Consider the following 24,656-nt stretch of genomic DNA (forward strand, 5'->3'; position numbering starts at 1 on the left):
TTAATAAATTGGGTTTATTTATGAGCTTACTAAACGACATGGATTTATTATTTAGACTTTCTTGATAGCCACAATTTTAACTTTAAAAAAAATTATTCACACTTCACAGTTTTACAGGTGTTATTTCTTTTTCCTGGAACATCCTTTCCGACCTAGTCTGCTTGGTTGCTTACCTATGTTTCTAGACTGTGCTCAAATATCCTCTCCTCCGAACTTTCCTCTCTCCAGGCACAATTGTTCAGCCCTAATTGTTCCTAATCCTTCCAGCCCTAATTGTTCAGACCCTATTAGCACTCATTGGATTCTATTTTCATTGTTAAATTATATTATAATTATACCAAAGTATAATTGAAGAGTAAATTCAGTTAGAAAACATCAGATTTGCTGTCTTGCTCTTTTCCTCTTTGCTCCAGGTCTTCAAAGCAGGGTGGCTTTTACTAGCCACACACTTGCTTAATAGCTTTCCCTCATTCCTTCTAATTGAGTTAGAATTTCTCTGTGAAGCAAATTGACTTCTAGCTTTGGACTTATAGCTACTTGTAAGGTTATGTGGGGGGAAACAAGAATACCTGCCTCCCATTTCTCAAATGGAAATTTAGGGTTTTTGATGAGTGTCATAAGATACTTTATTGCTAGGATTCTTCAATATTTGAGGGGAGGATTTGAGGATTATAAAATGCAAAAAGTTCATGAAAGCAAGAAGGATAGAAATTTTCTCAGAATGCAGAACAAAGGGTGAAGATGTCACAGCAAGCCATCTTTCCTTTTCCCATCTCACACCCGCTCACCATCAGCAGTATGGATGTGAACTAGAGTGTTGTGTTGGATCAGAAATAAACTCTGTATAAGAGTGTTTATGGAGTAATTATAATTTTGATGTGTGTAATATCTTGTGAAAATATCGATCTTTGAACAAGACCATTGAATAATATCTTTGTCCTAGAAAATGCTGACTCCTAAAATATGGGCTATCCCATGTGACAGACAAAATCTGAAATTTTTCCAGTTAGAGGATCTCTAACATAAATTACTTTGGGACCACCAACCCTAGTTTGTAAAATGAGTTTTGACTAGATTAATAGCATTTTTGATAGTTATGTGCATATGTGTGGTAATTATATCACAGCCACTAGACCAATGACTGTAAACTTCTCTGAGAATTTGATGAAATCCATTGATTTGCTGTCCCCAAATGGAAACATATGAAGAAGAATTCATATAATTTCAGTGGGTTTGTTACTCAGTTCAGTTCAGTTGCTCAGTCGTGTCTGACTCTTTGCGACCCCATGAATTGCAGCACGCCAGGCCTCTCTGTCCATCACCAACTCCCGGAGTCTACACAAACCCATGTCCATCGAGTCGGTGATGCCATCCAACCATCTCATCCTCTGTCGTCCCCTTCTCCTCCTGCCCCCAATCCTTCCCAGCATTAGGGTCTTTTCCAATGAGTCAACTCTTCGCATGAGGTGGCCAAAGTATTGGAGTTTCAGCTTCAATATCAGTCCTTCCAATGAACACCCAGGATTGATATCCTTTAGGATGGATTGATTGGATCTCCTTGAAGTCCAAGGGACTCTTGAGAGTCTTCGCCAACACCACAGTTCAAAGGCATCAATTCTTCGGCGCTCAGCTTTCTTCACCATCCAACTCTCACATCCATACATGACTACTGGAAAAACCATAGCCTTGACTAAACGGACTTTTGTTGGCAAAGTAATGTCTCTGCTTTTAAATATGCTATCTAGGTTGGTCATAACCTTCCTTCCAAGGAGTAAGCGTCTTTTAATTTCATGGCTGCAATCACCATCAGCAGTGATTTTGGAGCCCAAAAAAATAAAGTTTGACACTGTTTCCACTGTTTCCCCATCTATTTCCCATGAAGTTATGGGACCAGGTGCCATGATCTTAGTTTTCTGAATGTTGAGCTTTAAGCCAACTTTTTCACTTTCCTCTTTCACTTTCATCAAGAGGCTCTTTAGTTCTTCTTCACTTTCTGCCATAAGGGTGGTGTCATCTGCATATCTGAGGTTATTGATATTTCTCCTGGCAATCTTGATTCCAGCTTGTGTTTCTTCCAGCCCAGCGTTTCTCATGATGTACTCTGCATATAAGTTAAATAAGCAGGGTGATAATATACAGCCTTGACGTAAAAAGAGCCAATTTTTGCTCCATGTTGGATCTGCTTCTTTTATTTTAACCTTTGCTTTTTGCTGCTTTTGTTATTATAATCATACTTAATGGCCTGCTCTTCTCCTTGACTTTCACAGAGAGACAATCTGAACCTGTCCACCTGTGACTGGCAGAAAAGAAGAAATTAACACGTACCCACCCTGAAGCTGGCCATTCTTGGAGACATTTGTGAGACTTATGACCTTTTTACTTTACTTCCTCACCTTCTCCACACCTCTCTGTTCTATAAAAGAACCAGGTATCCCCCCAACAAGATGATTATTTTGAGATGTTATTTGGCCGCCTTCTTGTCCAGCTTGCTTTCTGAATAAAGTCGTATTCCTTGCCTCAACACCTCATCTCTGATTCATTGGCCTATTGTGCAGCAAGCAGATAGACCTTGGACTTGGGAACATGGTTCATGGACTTCTTGAAGCCCCCAGGTTATAAGAAGCTGTTCTAGAGAACTTGACTCCCTTGACTGCATGGAAACTGGCTTTTTCACCTTCTACCATAATTGCTTAGCACAGCACTTATCACACAGTAGGCATTCTATAAATGCTATTGAATAAATGAATACATGAATGAATGAATAAAATATGAGAAAAAATTTAACCATACAAAGCAGCATATGTTAAATGCCAAATGTATGAAGTAAATGAGTTAAAAGGAAGGGATCGTCATGGATTGGAGCCTAGCATCTTCTCAGTGGCCATGGACTGAACTGGAACATAAACATAGGGCAGATTGTCACCAAGTGGCAAGAAGTGAGAACAAAGTTTCAGTGGCTGGAATGTGTATGGCATATTCATGGAACTGTAAGTGGCTACATAAGACTACTACTAAGAGAATAAGTAAAGTGAGTGATATCAGATGAGCCTAGAAAGGTTGGCACAGGTCAGATTATGAAGATTGTGTGCTTGAAACTGAGCAAGACCTTGCAGAATCCTCCGGGTACAAAAGTCTTTCTGTTTCTTGTTTGCAGAACTTCCCCCTTTCCAAAGAGCAGATGAAGACAGTTACTAATTAGAGAAGTGGGGAAATGGAGAAACGAAGGAAAAGCAGTCAAGAAACAAGTCCCTGCACAGCAAGGGAAAGAGAATGCTTTAACAGAGAAAAAAAAGTAAGTTGGGAGGGCTATAATAAACAAAGAGTCCATGGCTTTTCATTGGCTGAATCCTTGCCAGGAAAGTCCTGACTAGCCCTGCTAGGCTCTGCTATGGTCACAGAGTGTGAGAGCTCCCTCATGTGGTCTTCCAGTTCTATTTAATTGAGATTGTGTATGTGTGTGCACGCTAAGTCCAACTCTGTGCGATCCTATGGACCAACGCCTGCCAGGCTCCTCTGTCCATGGGATTCTCTAGGCAAAATACTGGAGTGGGTTGCCATGCCCTCCTGTACTGTTTACTTATTTTTTACAACTATTAATAATTTCTTTTAAATTCATTTTCCTCCTATACTGTTTTGAACCATCATCATTTAACATTTTAATAAAAACAAATTTTAAAGAATTTTTAAAGTGAGGTATTTGTGAAAACTTATTGTAGGAGAGCTGAAAAGACAATCCTAAAATATGACTCTAGGAAACCAGAATACATCAGTACATTTTAAAGCAGTATTTATCAAGTAAGAAAAACAACTTGTGTTTCCCACATGTAAATTGATCACTGATGAAGAACTATTACTCCCGGAAAACTTAATTTGTCTCTTGGTGGATGTCAGGGGAGTGTAATCTCCTTGGTTCTGTCTGGTCATAACAAAAATTTGACATGACAGATGTTAAAGCCCTCAGCATGTCACAGCTCTCAGACAGACCATGTTATAGCTCTCAGATAGACTGTGTTATAGCTCGCAGCCCTCGGAAAGACCATGTTATAGCTCTTGGACAGATCAGTATTACAGCTCTGTGTTACAGCTCAGTTTTATTTAGAAAATAAAAGGAAAATACATCCTCAAGGCATGAGGGCATGCCGACATGCGGACCCCAAAGACGCGAAGAGAATAGAGAGCCCTGGTCCTTTGACTCCTCTTTTTACATGTTTTTTCCTCCCCCTGCCCTATGTAAATTAGGCTAGCCAGGAGTGCTGTTTCCTTTGTTCTATTTTCATGGGCTTTCCCCTTTCTTGTCTTTTAACCACCACCTTCTGGACTCCTGTTTCCTATTCTAACTACCTAACATGGATGTCAAGCCAAAAGACACAACCAAGGCAAAGATCAGGAGCAGGAAAGGTTTATTACTTGCAGCAAGGAGCCTGGTGGGCTTCAGTCCATAGGGTCGCAAAGAGTTGGACACAACTGAAGCAACTTAGCGTGCACACAGCAAGTTAGGAGCACACCAGAAATTTTTCCCAAAGCAGTCTCTGCCAACAGCAAAATTGAGGAAGTTTTAAGCTAAGGGTACATGCATATTTCGAAGCGGCTTGAGCAGAGAATTCGGTGTAGAACTGGGGAAATGTTGACAGAGTCCAAGCTTTAGCTGACTGAAGTCAGGAGGGTGAACAGCATCTTTCTGTCCTGCATCTGGAACTCAAAAGACTTTATCAGATTGTTATGTATGACCTTTGAAGAGGAACTGAGACACTGTTTTATTGCTGAACAATTACTTCTTGATTGTTTTCCCTTTGTTCGTGCATCCCTTACTTCCCTTAAGATCTTGTGGCCAAGTTTAGACCACAATATGCCTATAGCTAAAATGGCTTCTCTTAAGTTAAGAAAGCCCTTCCTGGTTCTGTTTCTCTGGGGACCCCCTATCCTATCTGCTTATAGAACTACTGTTTAATACTAATCTCTTGTAAGTTTGGTTGGTGAAGTTCTTTATCTCCCAGGGTTCTGTTCATTCCCAAGTACACTGAAAAAACTGCAAAGCTGAGGAGCTATTTGGAACATGATGACCAATCTAGATTCACTGGCCACTCACTGAGGCCCGAGTTCTAGGAAGGTGTTGCTGAGAGGAAAATTTGTTTCCTTTTTCCCTTGTAGCTTTACTGGTGCAATAATTATATTATATGAGATACTGACAGGAGAACAAACAAATGTTTAATAATATGCATAATACATAGCAGAGACCCAGGAAAGCTGAGTCACTCACCAAAATGGCTGATGCCATTAAACACCATCTTTAGCTAAAGACAAAAGGAGATGTTGAGGGTGAGGAGTCTGTGGAAGATGACCAAGAAAAACACAGTAAACAAGGATAAGGTTTTTGTCAGATTTATTTTTGCCTTCTCCATCAGTAAGTTTCTAGAGTATGTGTCACCCCTACCCACCTTCCTGGTACATCAGGAAAACACTCTTACAAGTGAAGATTTCCCTTTTACCTGTAATTGTCTCTTGTGTGCGTTCTGAGTTGCTTCAGTTGTGTCTGACTCTCTGCAACGCTATGGACCATAGTCCACCAGGCTTTTCTGTCCATAGGATTCTCTAGGCTAGAATACTAGAGGGGTTATCGTGCCCTCTTCCAGGGGGCCTTCCTGATCCAGGTATTGAATCCATGTCTCTTTTGTCTCCTGCATTGGCAGGCAGGTCCTTTACCACTAGCTCCACCTAGGAAGCCCAAATGTCTCCTACAAAAGAGTTACAAAAGTAACTTCTATTTGGTTTTCAGGATTTCTCTCATATCTGCTGATTCTTAAAAAATAACCAGGCTAAAATGATCCCTATGCCAAAGAGGCATGTTTCAGGGTGGAAAATTCTGCTTCCTTACAGTGTGCAAACTAATTTAAAATATCATCTAATTTAAAATTTTTATATTATTGTTGTTCTGTCACTCAGTCATGTCCAACTCTTTGTGACCCCATGGACTGCAGCACGCCAGGCTTCTCTGTCCATCACCATCTCCCAGAGCTTGCTCTAACTCATGTCCATTGAGTCAGTGATGCCATCCAACCATCTCATTCTCTGTCGTCCCCTTCTCCTCCTGCCTTTAATCTTTCCCAGCATCAGGGTCTTTCCTAATGAGATGTCCCTTCACATCAGGTGGCCAAAGTATTGGAGCTTCAGCTGCAGCATCAGTCCTTCTAATGAATATTCAGAGTTGATTTCCTTTAGAATTGACTGGTTTGATCTTCTCACAGTCCAAGGGACTTTCAAGAGTTTTCTCCAACACCGCAGTTCAAAAACATCAATTCTTCAGCATTCAGCCTTCTTTGTGGTTCAACTCTCACATCCATACATGACTACTGGAAAAACCATAGCTTTAACTAGACAGACCTTTGCTGGCAAAATAATGTCTCTGCTTTTTAATATGCTGTCTAGGTTTGTCAAGGTATAAAATGTTTATACCTTGGTCTTTTTTCTAGTCGTTTCAAGGTTTGAGTCATTTGTTGATGCTGGAGACTGAATAATAGTGTTTAGTATTTCCCCTTTACATACCTGCCCTGGGCATAATTATATGACATGAATATTTGTCTTACCCTGTGTCTCTATCTCCTTTTTAGCAAACAGAACTACTGTGGACATTACTTACTTCTGTCTTCAACATTTCCTTCTCCCATATACTTCCTCTTTCCTTCAACAGAGTGTAAGTCTTAAGCCATACTCTTGAACAGAGTTTCATTTTAAAGTCCTCTAACTTTACCTTATATTTCTGCCAAGTGAACATGATTATTATCAGGTAAACTCATTTATGTTCATATCTTCTACTTGACATTTTATTCATCAGGAAACATATGACCTTAACTCATCTAAAATGCAGTACCCTCCTTACAGGTATTTTTAATGAAACCTAGAGAAAGCAGACAATTGCTGGGCACTTGTCATGTTTGTTTTCTCAAAGTTAAAATACCAAGTCAAAGGATGAGGAAGAAAGAAAAACAGTGTTGACTGAGCACCTGCTATGTGCCAGGAACATGCTACATATTTTATACCTAATCAGCTTTGGCCACACCCACCAATCCAGGTGGAACTCAACATGTCCCCACCATCAATGCCGAGGTCACATCTTATACCCTGCTTAGCGCATAAATAGTTATACTTTCACACGGTAGACACACACATATAACATACTTTAAACCTGTAAACAGTACAAATCACATTTAAGCATAAGCTATATAACACACACTTAAAGCACTTATACTAATCACGTAACACCTACTCTGTACACATAAATACATTTCATGCACATTAGAATGATACAATTTATTTAGGGATGGGAAGATCATTCAATTTGCAAAGGTATGAGGAGAATCAATATCAAAAAAATTCCTGGGATAGTAAAAAAGAGACGCCATATGTGCAGAATCTTAAAAAAAAAAAAAAAAAATAGAAGAAAATCAGATAAATGAGAGCAGAAGGGTATTCCAGGCAGTTATGAGAGCAAGAAACCACGTGAAAAATGCTAAGTAGTTGAAAAATGTTGGCACAAAAATGTAAGGGCTCTTGATGTAGGTGGGGCCACCACTTGGAAGCACTGAACACTGAAAGCTGTGGGTGTGGGTGGACTTTCTAGTTGCTGATATCCTCTAATAACCGCATGTCCTCTATGCCATCAACAAACCCATTCATGCTGCAATGGAATTCAATGTAGCTGTAGCTCTTGTAATCTTTGTAATTGCTTTTGCTGTTCTTCTGGATGCACTTGAGTATCTTGAAGAGATATGGGGCCCATATATATACACTTCTGTGGTGGTCTCTCCAGTTCCTCATGTATATGTGTACAATTTTGTGCCATAAGGTATAGATGAAGATGTGATAGTTCTTGTCTTTTGGAATGCCTCTTTCCCTCATCAGATCATTGCATTTGTACTTGCTGAATTCCCAATTTGCGCTCAGGTGGTGCTGTTTCATAAATTCCCTCCAGGAAAATTTCTGGCTGTGTACAAGGAGCCCACACAGAGTGAACAGCAGAGCCAACAGAGGGCCTAGGACCTTTAGAGTGGATGCCATTTCAGTCACCAGGACCACCTGTGGATCCACAGGGAAGAGAGAGGAAAGCATTATCTCAACACTACCCTAAGAGCTGAGGTCCACCTTAAAATTCCTTTCTCTGTCAGTGTAGGCACTTGGACCCAATTTTACCATTTGGTTTCCAGGTTGGAAGATAAGTCTCATTAGATAATAAAGTTTATAAGAAATGAAAATATGCTGCAGCCTGTCTGAGACAAGCACAAAATTGTAAAAAGTTAATGAAGTTTATTTTGACAGTTCCAAATACCTCTTGTCTGCCCTCTTTTCCACCTGAACTAAGGAACTTATTTCCCTTTAGCTAACTGTTTTGCATCCAAATTCATAGAGGAGCATAAATCCTTAAGAAAATGGGATTTTAAGCTTTATGATTGTGAATTGCAAAAGATTGTCACCTTTAAAGGGGATACAGAAGATGAATACAGACTTGGGAGATATTTTCCCAGCAGGAGGCTTTGGTTCCCTGAAATCCTAGGCTGCAGCTATACTGACTCTGAAAGATGTTGCTTCCCGGGATCTTTTCTTCCTTATGACACTTCCCCAAAGCCTGTGAAACAGGCTATCACTTCTGACTACACACACCCCTTCTCAGAAGCCATTTCCCTAATTGTTGTCATTATAAACGATCTTGATCTGTTGTTAAGAATGTCATCATAATGAGCTCCAATTATGAAATATTGCTCTATTCTATCAGGTACCAAGATTGAATGTGCTCTCACAAGTGCTACTCTGTTCAAAATTAGGGCAGAGAGTTGCTTGAAAAAGTCTCCCCTTTAAACTAGCTCTCTGTCCTCATTTATCATGAGGACTATACCTGGCCCTGTGGAATGTCTATCCTAGTTCTCAACTCTGAGCATGATGCCCCAAAATGGGCCTAATAATCTGTACCTCAGACTTGTGAGAGTCTTATGAGATATATGCATTGAGAGCATTTGTGAGAATGTCAAGTACTACATCAAACACAGCATAAGGGGTAGGTACCTTCTCTTTTGACTTCCCTGGTGGCTCATACGGTAAAGCGTCTGCCTCCAATGCGGGAGACCCAGGTTCAATCCCTGGGTTGGGAAGATCTCCTGGAGAAGGAAATGGCAACCCACTCCAGTATTCTTGCCTGGAAAATCCCATGGACACAGGAGCCTGGCAGGCTACAGTCCATGGGGTCACAAAGAGTCGGACATGACTGAGCAACTTCACTTCACTTCACTTCACCTTCTCTTTTGTGATACCCTATCCCTGGCTCAAAAGGCCTAAATAGGATGAGAAGACCAGGATTCAAGCTGCTTCAGTGTATAGTTGGCCCTCTGTATCCACCTGTTCTGCACACAGGGATTCAACAAACCACAACCATGAATTTAAAATATTCCCCCCTAAAATCCAGAAAGTTCTAAAAAGTAACACTTGAATTTGCTTTGTGCTGCCAGCTAATTCCATAGCATTAATATTGTGTTTACAGCTATTTACATAAAATTTAAATTGTATTAGGTATTATAAGTAATGTAGAGATGATTAAGATATATAGATTAAATGCAAATATTATGCCATCTTATATAAGGGACTTGATGCTTGGATTTTGGTATCCTGGGCATGGGGTTCCTGGACCAATACTCCATAGATATCAAGGGACAATGCAATTATGCTCAGGAAGATTGAGGAGGAAGCGGGAGGGGTAGAAGAGTGGGGAGAGGCTCTAAGAACTGTATCAGTGAGATTCATACTGAATTGAATTCAGGTCGTTGGTACTTACAAGTTGGATCACTGTCTGTTCTTAATCCCACCGTCTTAGTTTCCCCTCCCAGCATTCCTGGGCCTTTCCCTCTAAGCATCCTCAGCACCAGCCCTTCTAACCATAACTCGTCCTATTTAGATCCAACACTCCTGTCACTGGTCGAAGGGGGATCAGTTTACGGATCTGAAGAGCACAGAGTCTGTGTCTTTCCCCTTTCCTTAGAGCCAAGAAATCTCAAAAGTGAAGGAAAGATGGAAGGAATAGCAGTGGGAGGTACAGCACTCCAACTACTTGGCAGTAGTTGTGGGGAGGGGGGTAAGACAAACTTACTGTGAGAACCAGTTCCTGTATCTTCTCATCTAGAAAACTTGGGTTCACTCTGAGAATAGCCTGGAGCAAAGGAGTCAAACTTCAAAGACAGAGTTGTGGGCATAAAGAAATTATAAGGCCCTGGATAACCCCAGAAGGAGGTTATCAGTAGACAAGCAGAGATCTGGCTCCTAAACTGGCTTCCCAACAAAATTCTAGGAGAAATTCCCTGGAAGGTTATGTTCCAGGGGAATTTAAGTGAGGAAAACTACACCTGGAACTGTAAACTTCTGGACTTTCATTGAGAATTGAAAAATATCTAGTCAAAGGCACATTTTGCAGATAAAGTGAGATCCTCAAATGTGTTTTCTATTAATATATTTCTTCAAAGGCTGTTCCTAGCTATGTCTCCTTGGCTGAATTTCTCACTGAGCCACCTTGTTATCAGAGTATCATGAAGTGTAGCAGAGTATACCCCGCTGAGGGGAGTGACATTTGCCTCCCCAAAATGTGTCTCTTTGGCAGATGGATTATTTTGAGCTGAAAACAATCAAGGTCCAAAAGATTCTGAAAGAACATTTGACCTTCTCCGTAACTACCTAAAAGAGTTATGGACAAAGAATATCACCTGCCATTCCAGGAAACAAAGGATGTTGAGGCCATCAAGCCAGCAGTCATTGCAGTAGTTGAATTCAGGATGGAGACAAACAGGATACAGGCCTAGATACTTAAGGTGTATATCAGGGAAAGATTTTGGTGAGTCTAGACTCTTGCATCTTTCTGTACAAGGAAAAGTGCTAAATTTGTTAAACTTGAGTTGCCCGGTTTTTCTTTAATTAATAGTAATCTCTTGATGTTCCAACTATTTGTGGCTTTTTTGGAGGAAGAGTTCCTATATATCCTGGTTCTTCCCTTACTTTTTCAAAACAGTCTCTCAGAGCTATCTGAGAGGCTGTCTCCCAAGCTTAAGTCCCCAGTAAGTCCACTGAATAAAACATAATTCTCAACTTTTAGGTTGTGAATTTTTTTCAGTCAACAGAATGTAGATAGACGACTTATTTCAGGAAGAGAGCTATCACCATGGATAACTACAGTATAATATGAACTAGATGTGTTGACAGGGAGGTCTGTTAAAGTCTGTTAAATTTTTTCTCTGTTCCCATGGTCTCTGCAAGGCTTAACAAATATTTGTTGACCAAATGTTTTCTCCTTTCAAATTATGCTGAATTGCTCCCTTCCCTTTGTAGTCCCCAAATACTACCCCCAACTTTTGCCTTTAGCTAAAAATGTTATTTGAGGTAGCAGCTTGGTCCATTTGTCAAGTTTTACTCAGCTTTCTTGGATATCTCCTATGCATACGGGAAATATCCATGTTGTTAAGCTTCTGTTTGTTTTTTGTTAAAAAAAATTTAACAAATAGAAATCTCATTTAAATAGAGTCAGGAGACCAGAAGGGGAAGCTTTCACGCTCTACAAGGACAGCAGAGCCAATGGGAAGAAGAAAGATTGCCTCTTCTGGCTCAGACCTTAAGAGACTGTTGCAGTTCGGCCAGTGAAAAGTCACGTGCTCTTTTCTTACTGTAACCCTCTCAACTTCCTTTTCACCTCTATGAAAGAGTTCTCCTCTCCATTTTTGCTGAGGATTTGCACGTGGCTTACCATGGTTGCCCACCCAAATTGCAATTCTTTACCAATCCCAAATAAACTATTTTTTTTTTTTTGCTGGAAAAGAGCCTGGCAGTCTGATTATCTTAAGGCAACACTTGCCCTTATTAATTTATTTTTTATTACAGAAGAAACACAGACAGAACACAGAAGGGTAGAGGAAAAATTATTTTTCTTGTCTTAGATTTAGAATATTTAGTTTATATCCAGAACTTATCTTCAAAGCTTGTTAGTAGCAATGCCATCTTTTTTCTTCTCTCTTTTTGGCCGTGTGGGTTGATTTCAGTTAAGTTCAATTCAGTTCAGTTGCTCAGTCGTGTCTGACTCTTTGCAACCCCATGGACTGTAGCACACCAGGCTTTCCTGTCCATCACCAACTCCTGAAGTTTACTCAAACTCATGTTCATTGAGTCGGTGATGCCATCCAGCCATCTCATTCTCTGTCATCCCCTTTTCCTCCTGCCTTCAATCTTCCCCAGCATCAGAGTCTTTTCAAATGAGTCAGTTCTTCACATCATGTGGCCAAAGTATTGGAGTTTCAGCTTCAGCATCAGTCCTTCCAATGAATATTCAGGACTGATTTCCTCTAGGATGGACTGGTTGCATCTCCTTGCAGTCCAAGGGACTCTCAAGAGTCTTCTCCAACATCACAGTTCAAGAGCATCAATTCTTCAGTGCTCAGCTTTCTTGATAGTCCAACTCTCACATCCATACATGACTACTGGAAAAACCATATCTTTGACTAGACAGACCTTTGTTGGCAAAATAATGTCTCTGCTGTTTAATATGCTGTCTAGGTTGGTCATAACTTTTCTTCCAAGAAGAGTTGACTTGCAGGATCCCAATTCCTCCACCAGGGATCTAACCCATACTCCCTGCAATGAAAGCTCGGAATCCCAACCACAGGACCACCAGGGAATCCCCTTGTTTCTTCTCTTCAAATGGGAAATAAGTCATCAGGGTTAGATGGGGACATGTTGGTATTTACAGAAACTCTGGTGCAAGCCAGAGTTTGCCCTAGCTCATTATTCCCCTGGATAATGGGGAATTGGGCACTAATAGACTGGCTGGGGGTTGTCTCAGGGAACATTGTAAATCCAACTACTCTCCAGTTCTTTGGGTGAATGAAGAGGGGGAGTAAAAAGGCAAGAATTCTGGGCACCTGGGTATGGAGGACTTAGGAGATGATTCTGAGAAAAGATAAGATGGCCATCATGTTTCCATACATTTTGAGAGTTCTCAGCAAGTTAGTGGTATCCACTGAAGGCCTTTGGAAGTGGTCAAACAGGAGATGGCAAAAGTGAACGTCGACATTCTAGGAATCAGCAAACTAAAATGGACGGGAATGGGTGAATTTAACTCAGATGACCATTATATCTACTACTGTGGGCAGGAATCCCTTAGAAGAAATGGAGTAGCCATCATGGTCAACAAAAGAGTCCGAAATGCAGTACTTGGATGCAATCTCAAAAACAACAGAATAATCTCTGTTCATTTCCAAGACAAACCATTCAATATCACAGTAATCAAAGTCTGTGCCCTGACCAGTAACACTGAAGAAGCTGAACTTGAACGGTTCTATGAAGACCTACAAGACCTATTAGAACTAACACCCAAAAAAGATGTCCTTTTCATTATAGGGGACTGGAATGCAAAAGTAGGAAGTCAGGAAACACCTGGCATAACAGGCAAATTTGGCCTTGGAGTACAGAATGAAGCAGGGCAAAGGCTAACAGAGTTTTGCCAAGAGAACACACTGGTCATAGCAAACACCCTCTTCCAACAACACAAGAGAAGACTCTACACGTGGACATCACCAAATGGTCAACGCTGAAATCAGATTGATTATATTCTTTGCAGCCAAAGATGGAGAAGCTCTATACAGTCAGCAAAAACAAGACCAGGAGAAGACTGTGGCTCAGATCATGAACTCCTTATTGCCAAATTCAGACTTAAATTGAAGAAAGTAGGGAAAACCACTAGACCATTCAGGTATGACCTTAATCAAATCCCTTACGATTATACAGTGGAAGTGACAAATAGAGTTAAGGGACTAGATCTGACAGACAGAGTCCCTGATGAACTATGGACAGAGGTTCGTGACATTATACAGGAGACAGGGATCAAGACCATCCCCATGGAAAAGAAATGCAAAAAAGCAAAATGGCTGTCTGAGGAGGCCTTACAAATAGCTGGGAAAAGAAGAGAGGTGAAAGGCAAAGGAGAAGAGGAAAGATATTCCCATCTGAACGCAGAGTGCCAAAGAATAGCAAGCAGAGATAAGAAAGCCTTCCTCAGCAATCAATGCAAAGAAATAGAGGAAAACAACAGAATGGGAAAGACTAGAGATCTCTTCAAGAAAATTAGAGATACCAAGGGAACATTTCCTGCAAAGATGGGCTCGATAAAGGACAGAAATGGTATGGACCTAACAGAAGCAGAAGATATTAAGAAGAGGTGGCAAGAATATACAGAAGAACTGTACAAAAAAGATCTTCATGACCCAGATAATCACGATGGTGTGATCACTCACCTAGAGCCAGACATCCTGGAATGTGAAGTCAAGTGGGCCTTAGAAAGCATCACTACGAACAAAGCTAGTGGAGGTGATGGAATTTCAGTTGAGCTATTTCAAGTCCTGAAAGATGATGCTGTGAAAGTGCTGCACTCAATATGCCAGCAAATCTGGAAAACTCAGCAGTGGCCACAGGACTGGAAAAGGTCCGTTTTCATTCCAATCCCAAAGAAAGGCAATCCCAAAGAATGCTCAAACTACCACACAATTGCACTCATCTCACATGCTAGTAAAGTAATGCTCAAAATTCTCCAAGCCAGGCTTCAGCAATATGTGAACCATGAACTTCTAGATGTTCAAGCTGGTTTTAGAAAAGGCAGAGGAACCAGAGATCAAATTGCCAACATCTGCTGGATCATCGAAAAATCAAGAGAGTTTCAGAAAAACATCTACTTCTGCTTTATTGGCTATGCCAAAGCCTTTGACTGTATGGATCACAATAAACTGTGGAAAATTCTGAAAGAGATGGGAATACCAGACCATCTGACCTGTCTCTTGAGAAACCTGTATGAAGGTCAAGAAGCAACAGTTAGAATTGGACATGGAACAACAGACTGGTTCCAAATAGGAAAAGGAGTACGTCAAGGCTGTATATTGTCACCCTGCTTATTTAACTTATATGCAGAGTACATCATGAGAAACACTGGGTTGGAAGAAACACAAGCTGGAATCAAGATTGCCAGGAGAAATAGCAATAACCTCAGATATGCAGATGACACCATCCTTATGGCAGAAAGTGAAGAAGAACTAAAGAACCTCTTGATGAAAGTGAAAGAGGAGAGTGAAAAAGGTGGCTTAAAGCTCAATATTCAGACAACTAAGATCATGGCATCTGGTCCCATCACTTCATGGGAAATAGTTGGGGAAACAGTGGAAACAGTGTCAGACTTTATTTTCTGGGGCTCCAAAATCACTGCTGATGGTGATTGCAGCCATGAAATTAAAAGACGCTTACTCCTTGGAAGGAAGGTTATGACCAACTTAGATAGCATATTGAAAAGCAGAGACATTACTCTGCCAACAAAGGTCAGTATAGTCAAGGCTATGGTTTTTCCAGTAGTCATGTATGGATGTGAGAGTTGGATGGTGAAGAAAGCTGAGCGCCGAAGAATTGATGCTTTTGAACTGTGGTGTTGGAGAAGACTCTTGAGAGTCCCTTGGACTTCAAGGAGATCCAACCAGTCCATCCTAAAGGAGATCAGTCCTGGGTGTTCATTGGAAGGACTGATGTTGAAGCTGAAACTCCAATACTTTGGCCACTTCATGCGAAGAGTTGACTCATTGGAAAGACCCTAATGCTGGGAAGGATTAGGGGCAGGAGGAGAAGGGGACAACAGAGGATGAGATGGTTGGATGGCATCACCAACTCGATGGACATGGGCTTGGGTAGACTCTGGGGGTAGGTGATGAACAGGGAGGCCTGGAGTGCTGCGGTTCATGGGGTCACAAAGAGTCGGACATGACTGAGTGACTGAACTGAGCTGAACTGAAGACCTAAATCAAGCAGTGGCTCAAGGAATGTAGAAGCTGGAGGGAGACACTACTAGGGCTCATATGTGATGCTGCAAACTACAAAAGACCCATTTTATGTCTGCTAATAGCTCTTTTTCTGGGAAAAATCCCAAATTAAATTCTTCTATGAAGTTAAAAGAGGGGCAGTAGTTTCTCTTCAGTTTGCAGGTGCTCCACTACCATTAGCTCAAAATAAAGTGAAAGAAAGTGAAGTTGCTCAGTCGTGTCTGACTCTTTGCAACCTCATGGACTGTAGCCTACCAGGCTCCTCCATCCATGGGATTTTCCAGGCAAGAGTACTGGAGTGGGTTGCCATTTCTTTCTCCAGGGGATCTTCCTGACCCAGGGATTGAACCCAGGTCTCCTACATTACAGGCAGACGCTTTACCATCTGAGCCACCAGGGAAGCTCAAAATAATCCACACACCAAAGTAGCATGTCTTATGAAGGACTCTTCTGAACCCCTAGTTTTTTTAACAGGTGGTCAATATAGTAGTGTATACATAAAATGTGTTAACAGGGTAAATCCTATGGCTTCTCACCGCACACACACACACACACACACACACACACACACACACACACACACACATATACATGAAAGGGTAACCACGTGAAGTGGTAAATATGTTAGCTTGATTATAGTAATTATCTCAGGATATATATGTAAACCAAATCTGAAATAAATATGTAAACCAAATCTGAAATATAAATAATATATGTCAGCTACAATTCAAATGCTTTCAGTTCAGTCCTTTCACACATACACACACACTCTCCTTCTTTAGTAGCTAATGTCTTTATACATCTCTGTTCCCCAATTTGTTTCTAAATATTCAAAGGGAGAATGTGTGAGAATTACCTTAAGAGAAATCATTCTCGCTGAAGCAAATGAAACAAAGCTTTCTGTGTCATGGTCACTAATCTGATGGGCTTTAGTCTTGACCAGAGTTCATGAGGATATTAAAGTATGTGCATGTTTATAAACTAGAGAAGAATTAAAAGAGGATAGGAGGAAAAAATAATCTCACACACAAGAACATAGTCTTCTCAAATACCTGGAATTGAAATTATCTTATTTTCTTTATTATAAGGAACACATGAAAAATCTTTCAGTCAGGAAGAGTGAAGGAGTCTTAATGATCTAGTACATATTAATACCCTGACTTACTAGTGTGACTCAAAAGTTTGAGAAGGGGAAAAGAAAATTCCTTGTATCATTTCTTGATCTTATTAGATCCAACTACAGCTAGTTTGCCACATAATACAGATAGAGCTCTCACGTTGCAAGTATGTATTTCCAACTTTTTAATGCTTCTCCCAAGAGCTGACTTTTAGGAATAACAAAAGCCGTGTATTAAAACTTTCAAAACTCCTTGTGCTGAAGTGGGAAAAGCACTGGATGAGTAGCCTGTTAAACTAGACTTTTGTCTCAGCTTTTCTACTAACTTTTTGGTCTTAGCAAATCCCTTAACTTTGAGCTTTTGTATACTGCAACACTAGGAGCAGCTTCCCAAGGGTGCCATGGTATTAGAATGAGATAGCTTAGATGAAAGGACCTTGAAATTCTTGAAGTGCTATGTAATGACTAAATTCCAGATGATAAGATCAAAGAGAGCAAAGCTGACCAGTATTATAAAAGAAAGCATACTACAGAAGAGCTCAGATTCATTATAAGTTTGTGTCTCATCTTTCTCTGTCATGCAGTGTGTTTAACAGAATGGGTTATATAAAGAAGAAAAAAAGAATCAGGGGAGCTGGCCTGGAAGAGCTCAAATGCTTACTCATTACTATTTAAGGAGTAAGTTAAGGGCCAGCTGCTGGGCCATAACCCCTGTTGAGTGGTATCTATTTGTCAAAGTGCACAGGCACTTCCGGGTTACCCTCACAGGCAATGACAACACGTCTGGTGCTGGCCTTGGCCCGGTATCTGCAGTTGGGAGCCCTGGAACTTCCTGTCTCCCTGCAGTCTGTGACCTTCACTACACCCTCATGGCAGTTCATCCGGCCATTCTTGCACTGAATGCTGGTGGTGCTGCAGATACTACGGATGTTCCAAAGATCTTCATGAATGAAAGTGTTGAAGCGCTTGCACTGATGTGAAGTCATCTTCCGTCTTTGCATCATCAAGTTGCAGTAGCCGTCATTGCCTCCTGTCTCATCAGGGTCCACGTGTTGCCGCAGGAATCGTTGGTACATGCGATCCTGGCCATAGGAGGGCTGTACCAGCCCCAGCCCCAGCAGGGTCAGCAGCAAGAACAGAAGAAAGGCCTGGGTCCTCTGGAGAGCCATCACTGCCTTGGAGATGCCTAGAGAAGACCAAGGGGCAAGAAAAATCACCATAGATTCAACAGGAAATGAGCAACCCAAAGCAGCAAGGACAATTTTTGGAGCATCAGATGGGCCCATTTTCTACACGTGCAGTCTAAGGGTTAGGCCCAGCTGAATTCCTAGTTTGATATATATGGTTACTACTGTCCTTTATTTTCAAAGATGCTGCTTCATGATGGTGGATCACACTGTGTGTGATTATAACGCTGATGAGGGACTTGCATCTTATTCCACCTACAGCCTATCCTAAACAATAATGATCAGGATTAAACATAACTATCATTCGTTTTAACGCCACCTTCTCAGTTCACAACCACGTTTTGCCTGTGCACAGAAACACCCAAAGCTCCATGTCACATTCCTGTGTCTGCTGCTGCAGATACGTGATATGGAGTTAGGAGGAGAGGGAAGTGAAGGAGTTGTGGGAAGCAGGGTGGCAGGAAGAAATGATGCTCGATTTGCTCCTCACCCCAGGACCACTAGATACAACTTCTGAAGATACACTTAGCACTTGGGTAAGAGCTTCATCACCACAATGTACTTCGTGTTGTCTGTCCCAGAACTAATTGTGCACAATCCTGTCTCCTTTCTCTCATTCTGCGTCTTTGTGACCAACAACATGCTTTAGCAACATGACTAGCGACAGAGAAGATTTTACTTTTCAAACAAGAGTAAGAATGGTCTCAGTCACAGTAACCAACTGACTTAGTAAGAAAAGGAAAAATATTATGAACACAGTTCAATGTAGACATCAATGGGTGCCTCTCAAGGTTCTACCTACAACAGAAAATTGAATGATCTCCAAATCCTCCCAACACATACTTTTTGGTTAGAGCTTGCCCCAAAGGCTTTCTCCACTGAACACGATGATCTCAGTAAGAATTTCTTTTGATATGGTCATCCCAAGGACCTAGTTCTGCCACACTAACTGTATGACCTTGGGGAAATTACTTAACCTCTCTCAGTATATTTCCTCAAAAGTAAAATAAACATAAAGATAATACCTACCTCTAGGAATGTTGTGAAGAAGAAATGATAAAACCAATGTAAGGTGCTTATCATAATGCCTAGCCCATGCTAAGTGTTCAGTAGGGGTCAGCAATGATTATTTTTAGCATTTTCATTTTTTCTTGGTTTCCTTTGTTCTCTTCATTCTGCTAAAATAACAGCTATACTGAATTGCACATATTATAGACACCCTCCCTCTTATACTGTAGAGAACCTATATTCCCAAGACATTAGAAGGCTGTTTTGCAGCTGAAATATCTCAGCTACCAGGATTTATGCTGTGTACCTACACAAATGTTTCCTCTCCAAAGTGCATGAAATTTTCTTCCTTGCATGTCACCCTTTTTCAAAGGACTTGACAATTTTGAGTTCTTTTTCTCTCATCCTTGCAAAGTCAGCAAAACATAGTGGAATAGGATTTCAATTTCACAAATTATTGACCTGAGATAAAATGACTTGCCTGTGACTAAACACTTCATTCTGAATAGCCTTTTGGTTGTGAGAGAACAGGACATCAAGAGCAAAAAATACTAGGAAGGGCTGGCTACTCAGCTGTTAGCTCCATCAGCAAGTGGAGAAGCACCCTGTCTCATTGCCCCACGATTTCCTGGGAAAGCATCGTTTGTTCTAACACCAGGGCTGAGTATGCAATAATAATGCTCTAAGCAGATGTTTGGAGATGTGAGGTTTAAAAAAATTTTTTTTTATTTATTTAGCTGTAGTTGTGGTGCAGTTCCAGAGCCCAGCTGCTTAGTAGTTGTGGTGTGTGGGCTTAGATGCTCTGGGCCACATGGGATCTTAGTTACCTGATCAAGGATAGAATCCCCATCCCCTCATTGTAAGGTGAATCTATTAACCACTGGACCACCAGGGAAGTCCCTGGAGATGTGAGTTTTCACAACTATGATGTGATCAGTGTAGTAATGGTCCAAGCCTTTGACCTTCCCCATCCAGACCATAGGATTTCCCTGGTGGCTCAGTGGTAAAGAATCCACCTATAATGCAGGAGATGCTGGTTCAATCCCTGGGTGGGGAAGATCCCTTGGAGAAGGAAATGGCTATGCATTCCAGAATTCTTGCCATGGAAATCCTATGGACAGAGGAGCCTGGAAGGCTATAGTCCATGGGGTTGCAGAAAAGTCAAACACCACTTAGCGACTAAACAACAACAACAGTCAAGACTGTAAGTGGTCAAGAGTCTGTTTGGAAGCCCGTTTACCTCAACAGATGGTACTGGTTGGAGAACCTGAGAAAAAATTCTAGTAGTCTACTAAGCACTGGAAATTTCTTGCTTTCTAAGGGCTTTTTTTACTTTATAATAGTAAGACAAATTTTCCAGTAGAGTTTTGGAAACTTCTTCTCCCTTCTTTGGAGAGAAATGACAATGTTTTCAATTTTGAAATAGATGAAACTTTGACCTACTCTTCCATCTCTTCCTCCATAAATTGAATACTTTCAGTGAGGCTGGGCTCTATGTGGTACCAGGACACTGGCCTCTAACCCAGGTATTGAGGAACCAGGGCTTTTGGTCCATTTCAGGGCATGTAGGCAGCAGGGGAGGCCACCGTGGGGAATACTGTGACCATGATAGTCATTCATAAGATGGCAAAAATAGTGATGCATAACTGTAGTTTATTAACTACACTCTAAATAAGATATCCAGGTATCTGTTGATGGAATTAGGTAACACCAAACTCATAGATTAATTAGCATATTTTACAAAGACTGTCTGTTAACTTAAGCTTGTATTTACTTGAAGTGTAGTGAAGTGGCTCAGTCGTGTCCGACTCTTTGTGACACCATGGACTGTAGCCTACCAGGCTCCTCCGTCCATGGGATTTTCCAGGCAAGAGTACTGGAGTGGGTTGCCATTTCCTTCTTGAAACCACATCAAACTGAAGAATAAAGGATAAGCTTGGAATTTTTCTATGACCTCCCCAAGACCTCAGAGTTGCCAGGCATCAGTTGATAAAGGAAAAAATTAAAGAGAAAACAATGTAGTAATCAATGTTTTGATCTTTATATGAAGTAACCATGAGAATATCCTGGGAGTGTTCCATTCAAAGCAATATCAAATTTCTTCCTGCTTAAGGGAAGAGGTGGCTACCCTGAATGGGTTTTGTTATTTATGCAGGATTTCAAATGTGTTTGTGTGTGAGAGAGAGAGAGGGAAAGAAAATGTAATTAATCTATTGGTATTTAGTCCCAAGGGGCTTCCCAGGTGGTGTAGTGTAAAGAATCTGCCTGCCAATGCAGGAGACACAAGAGATATGGGTTCAATTCCTGGTGTGGGAAGATCTCCTGGAGGAGGAAATGGCAACCGCTCCAGTATTCTTGCCTGGAAAATTCCGTGGACAAAGGAGCCTGGTGGGCTACAGTTCACGGGATCCCAAAGAGTGGGATATGACTGGATGACTGACACACACACACACCTCTTCACAGAAAGGTAAAGTCCACCCCCTGAATGCCTGAAAAGGAACTGACTGATAAGGAAAGAGGCATTGCTCTACCATCCAACCCTCTCAGCTGAACAGAGAAAGTGCAGAAAGATCAATAGACCAAGAATCAATGAGAAGGCTTTGATTCTTACTGATTTGAGAGACTTTTTATTTATGAAGCATATTGTAAAGCAGAAAAGATCAGCAGCTCATTTTCTGGATTCTTATCAATGAATGTTGCCACAGTCTAAGGGAAAAATGCAGGGAAGGACTTCTCAAAGTGGACGGGCCAGCCATTTTCACAGCTGATAACAATGACTGTAGGATTTTTCAGCTCTGTACCGGCATGGAGGCCGGGAGAAACCTCCTATAGGCCTGCAGATGGTGACCTGGAATGCAGACTTGCTTATTCTGAGATTCCCTCTGTAAGGCTCTCCATTCTTGTCTTCACAGATGTCCTTGATGTCATTGTTGTTGCCATGAACAAAGGTGTTGTCGATGACTTTGCATGGTCTGGTCATGCCTCACTTTTGCATCATGTAATTACAGTATCTGTCATTCCGACCATCTGGTTTGGCATCGTAGTGCCGCTTCAGGAACTGACTGTATCTGTAGTCATCTTGAGCCAGGGCCAGTGGGGTCAGACCCAGACCCAGCATGAAGACCAAAAACAGGGGGCTCAGGACCATGACCTTCTCTTTGAACAAAGGCTCCTGCCAAGGGCAAAAAGAGACGCAGTAGGGCACAGAACAGCATTGCCAAACTAGGCTAAAAGGACAGGAATTTGTTTTTATGATGGGGTACCATGAATCAGGTAACCTCTGTCACTAGGTATATCTTTTTCTTTTCCTTTCCTCAGTAGTCTCATCTGTCTCGTCAATCGATTTCTTTGGAAAGTCAATTTAAAAGTTTCCTGAACACAACTTCCAAATGCAAACACTCTTTCCTATCCCTGAGGATCACTGAAAATTTATATTTCTATCAGTGGTAACATTAAAAAATCCATTCACACCCTTTAATTCATTTATTAACTGGGTACCAGACTTCCTAGAACACAAAGACCGTTAAGACATAACAAGTGCCTCCCGAATACAGGGTGCAGCACCCACGGGGGGATCAGCCACGGGGAAGGGATCAGAGCACCAATATACAAAGATGCGACAATAATATATATGCTGAGAGCTATGAAGATGAGGGACTTTCAGGGGACCTTGAACACAGGGAAGGGCGATCAGAGAGGATTGTTGAAGATGGATTCCAGGGCAAGTCAATCCATCAGTTGACTGTGAGGAGAGCAGCGAGAGCAGTTTCACCAGGAGGTGAATGGAAGCAGAAGTAGCAGAACTAATTCCCCAAGAAGTAGGTGGTTCATGGCCAAAGGTGGGATTATTACTGTTAAGGAAGAACAGGGACAATGTGGAAGAATCTGTGTCGTACTTGGGAGTGGGTCTGGGGTCAGCTCTTACAGAGAACTGGAGGAAGAGGAACTCAAGCTTACTCTTGAGAGCTTCTTGCACTGGGAACAGTTTGGATGATTCTCAGAGAATATTTCCCATTTTCCCTGAAGGCCTATGTGGACAGTTACACAACAGGCAAATGGTATTATCATGTGGTTAAACATATAAACAACAAAACACTTCAGACCTTTTCATTAAATAAAAGGCTTTATAATTTGCTGTATTGATTTCTTAACATCTTCCTCAAAAGAAGAGAGAGCTGCCATCATGACTCAGGAGCAGTCAACTAAAACTGTAAAGCTCACACATCCCGGGGATGGTGTATCACAGACACTCAGCACAGCCAGAGAGTAAACACTGTGCTTCTTGCTGGGACATGATTGTAACTCAATGATAGATAATTAAAAATAGAATTAGACAGGCACAATTTATAACAAAATAGAAAACAAGCTTCTTATGAGCCACTAAGATTTTATTTCTTCTGAAGGTTGAGAATTGGAGCATTGCAAGATACTCATTGCTTGTAGCAGGTAGTTTCTGACTATACCATCAGTTCTTTGGAGGAAAACTGAAAGAATAGGGCCTTTTTAAAAAACCACCATGGTCCTACTTCACGTTTTACCAAATATATGTGAATGTCCTCATGTCCAACAATAAAAAGAACTTTCCAACGTTAATTGGAAACTGATTTCTATAACTTGGTTTTTCAAATTGTTTTCCAATGATTAACTCATCCAATTTATAATTGGCTATGATTTCTCATCAATCATCACACATGCTAAGAAATTCTTAGACTGGGATAAACACCTGACCTTCAATTTATTTTTAAATGTACTATAATCTTGATGAATCCTAAACTTAAGCGTAAGTGGTATAATGTAATGGATATTAAATTATTAATTTTTATATTGTGCTTTTCTTGTTGTAAGTCAATAGACATATTTTCATATTAAATATTTTTGTAGCCCTTAAAGAGGCCATGAGTTGTAGCACTAAACCTGTAGTGATGCTAAACAAATCTGGGAGTACAACTGTGACTCTAGAAAGACAAAAGGATTTGGGGTTCTGCTGCTTACATAGGAAAGCATGTCACAGGGTGAGCTTTCTAATCAGCATCTGACATTGACCTGCCTTGTCTGTTTTATCCCTGTTCAGTCACTCAGTCATGTCCAACTCTTTGCAACCCCATGGACTGCAGCATGCCAGGCTTCCCTGTCCTTTACCATCTTACAGAGCTTGCTCAAATTCATGTCCATTGAGTTGGTGATGCCATCCAACTGTCTCATCCTCTGTCGTCACCTTCTCCTCCTGCCTTCAATCTCCTTACAATCCAAGGGACTCTCGAGTCCTCTCCAACACCACAGTTCAAAAGCATCAATTCATCAGCGCTCAGCCTTCTTTATGGTCCCAAGCTCACATCCATACATGACTACTGGAAAAACCATAGCTTTGACTATACAGACCTTTGTCAGCAATGTGATATCTCTGCTTTTTAATATGCTGTCTAGGTTTGTCATAGTTTTTCTTCCAAGGAACAAGTGTGTTTTAATTTCATGGCTGCAGTC

At 41.1% G+C, this 24,656-nt stretch overlaps 1 protein-coding gene across 2 annotated transcripts in view; it reads right to left on the reverse strand.

Moving 5' to 3' along the window:
* Positions 1 to 16,918: 16,918 nt before the first annotated feature.
* Positions 16,919 to 24,656, reverse strand: part of LOC145512655 (ribonuclease 4) — a 29,608-nt gene continuing 21,870 nt past the window's right edge. For both annotated transcript variants that reach the window (XM_081506918.1, XM_081506919.1), the window contains exon 2: positions 16,919 to 18,166. In XM_081506918.1, the coding sequence (XP_081363044.1) occupies positions 17,706 to 18,149 (444 nt within the window). In that variant the 5' untranslated portion in view covers positions 18,150 to 18,166 and the 3' untranslated portion in view covers positions 16,919 to 17,705. The remainder of the gene's footprint in view (positions 18,167 to 24,656) is intronic.

Source organism: Giraffa tippelskirchi, chromosome 7, assembly GCF_054371585.1.
Source record: "Giraffa tippelskirchi isolate mGirTip1 chromosome 7, T2T-mGirTip1v1.2.pri, whole genome shotgun sequence".
NCBI classification, from domain to species: Eukaryota; Metazoa; Chordata; class Mammalia; order Artiodactyla; family Giraffidae; genus Giraffa; species Giraffa tippelskirchi.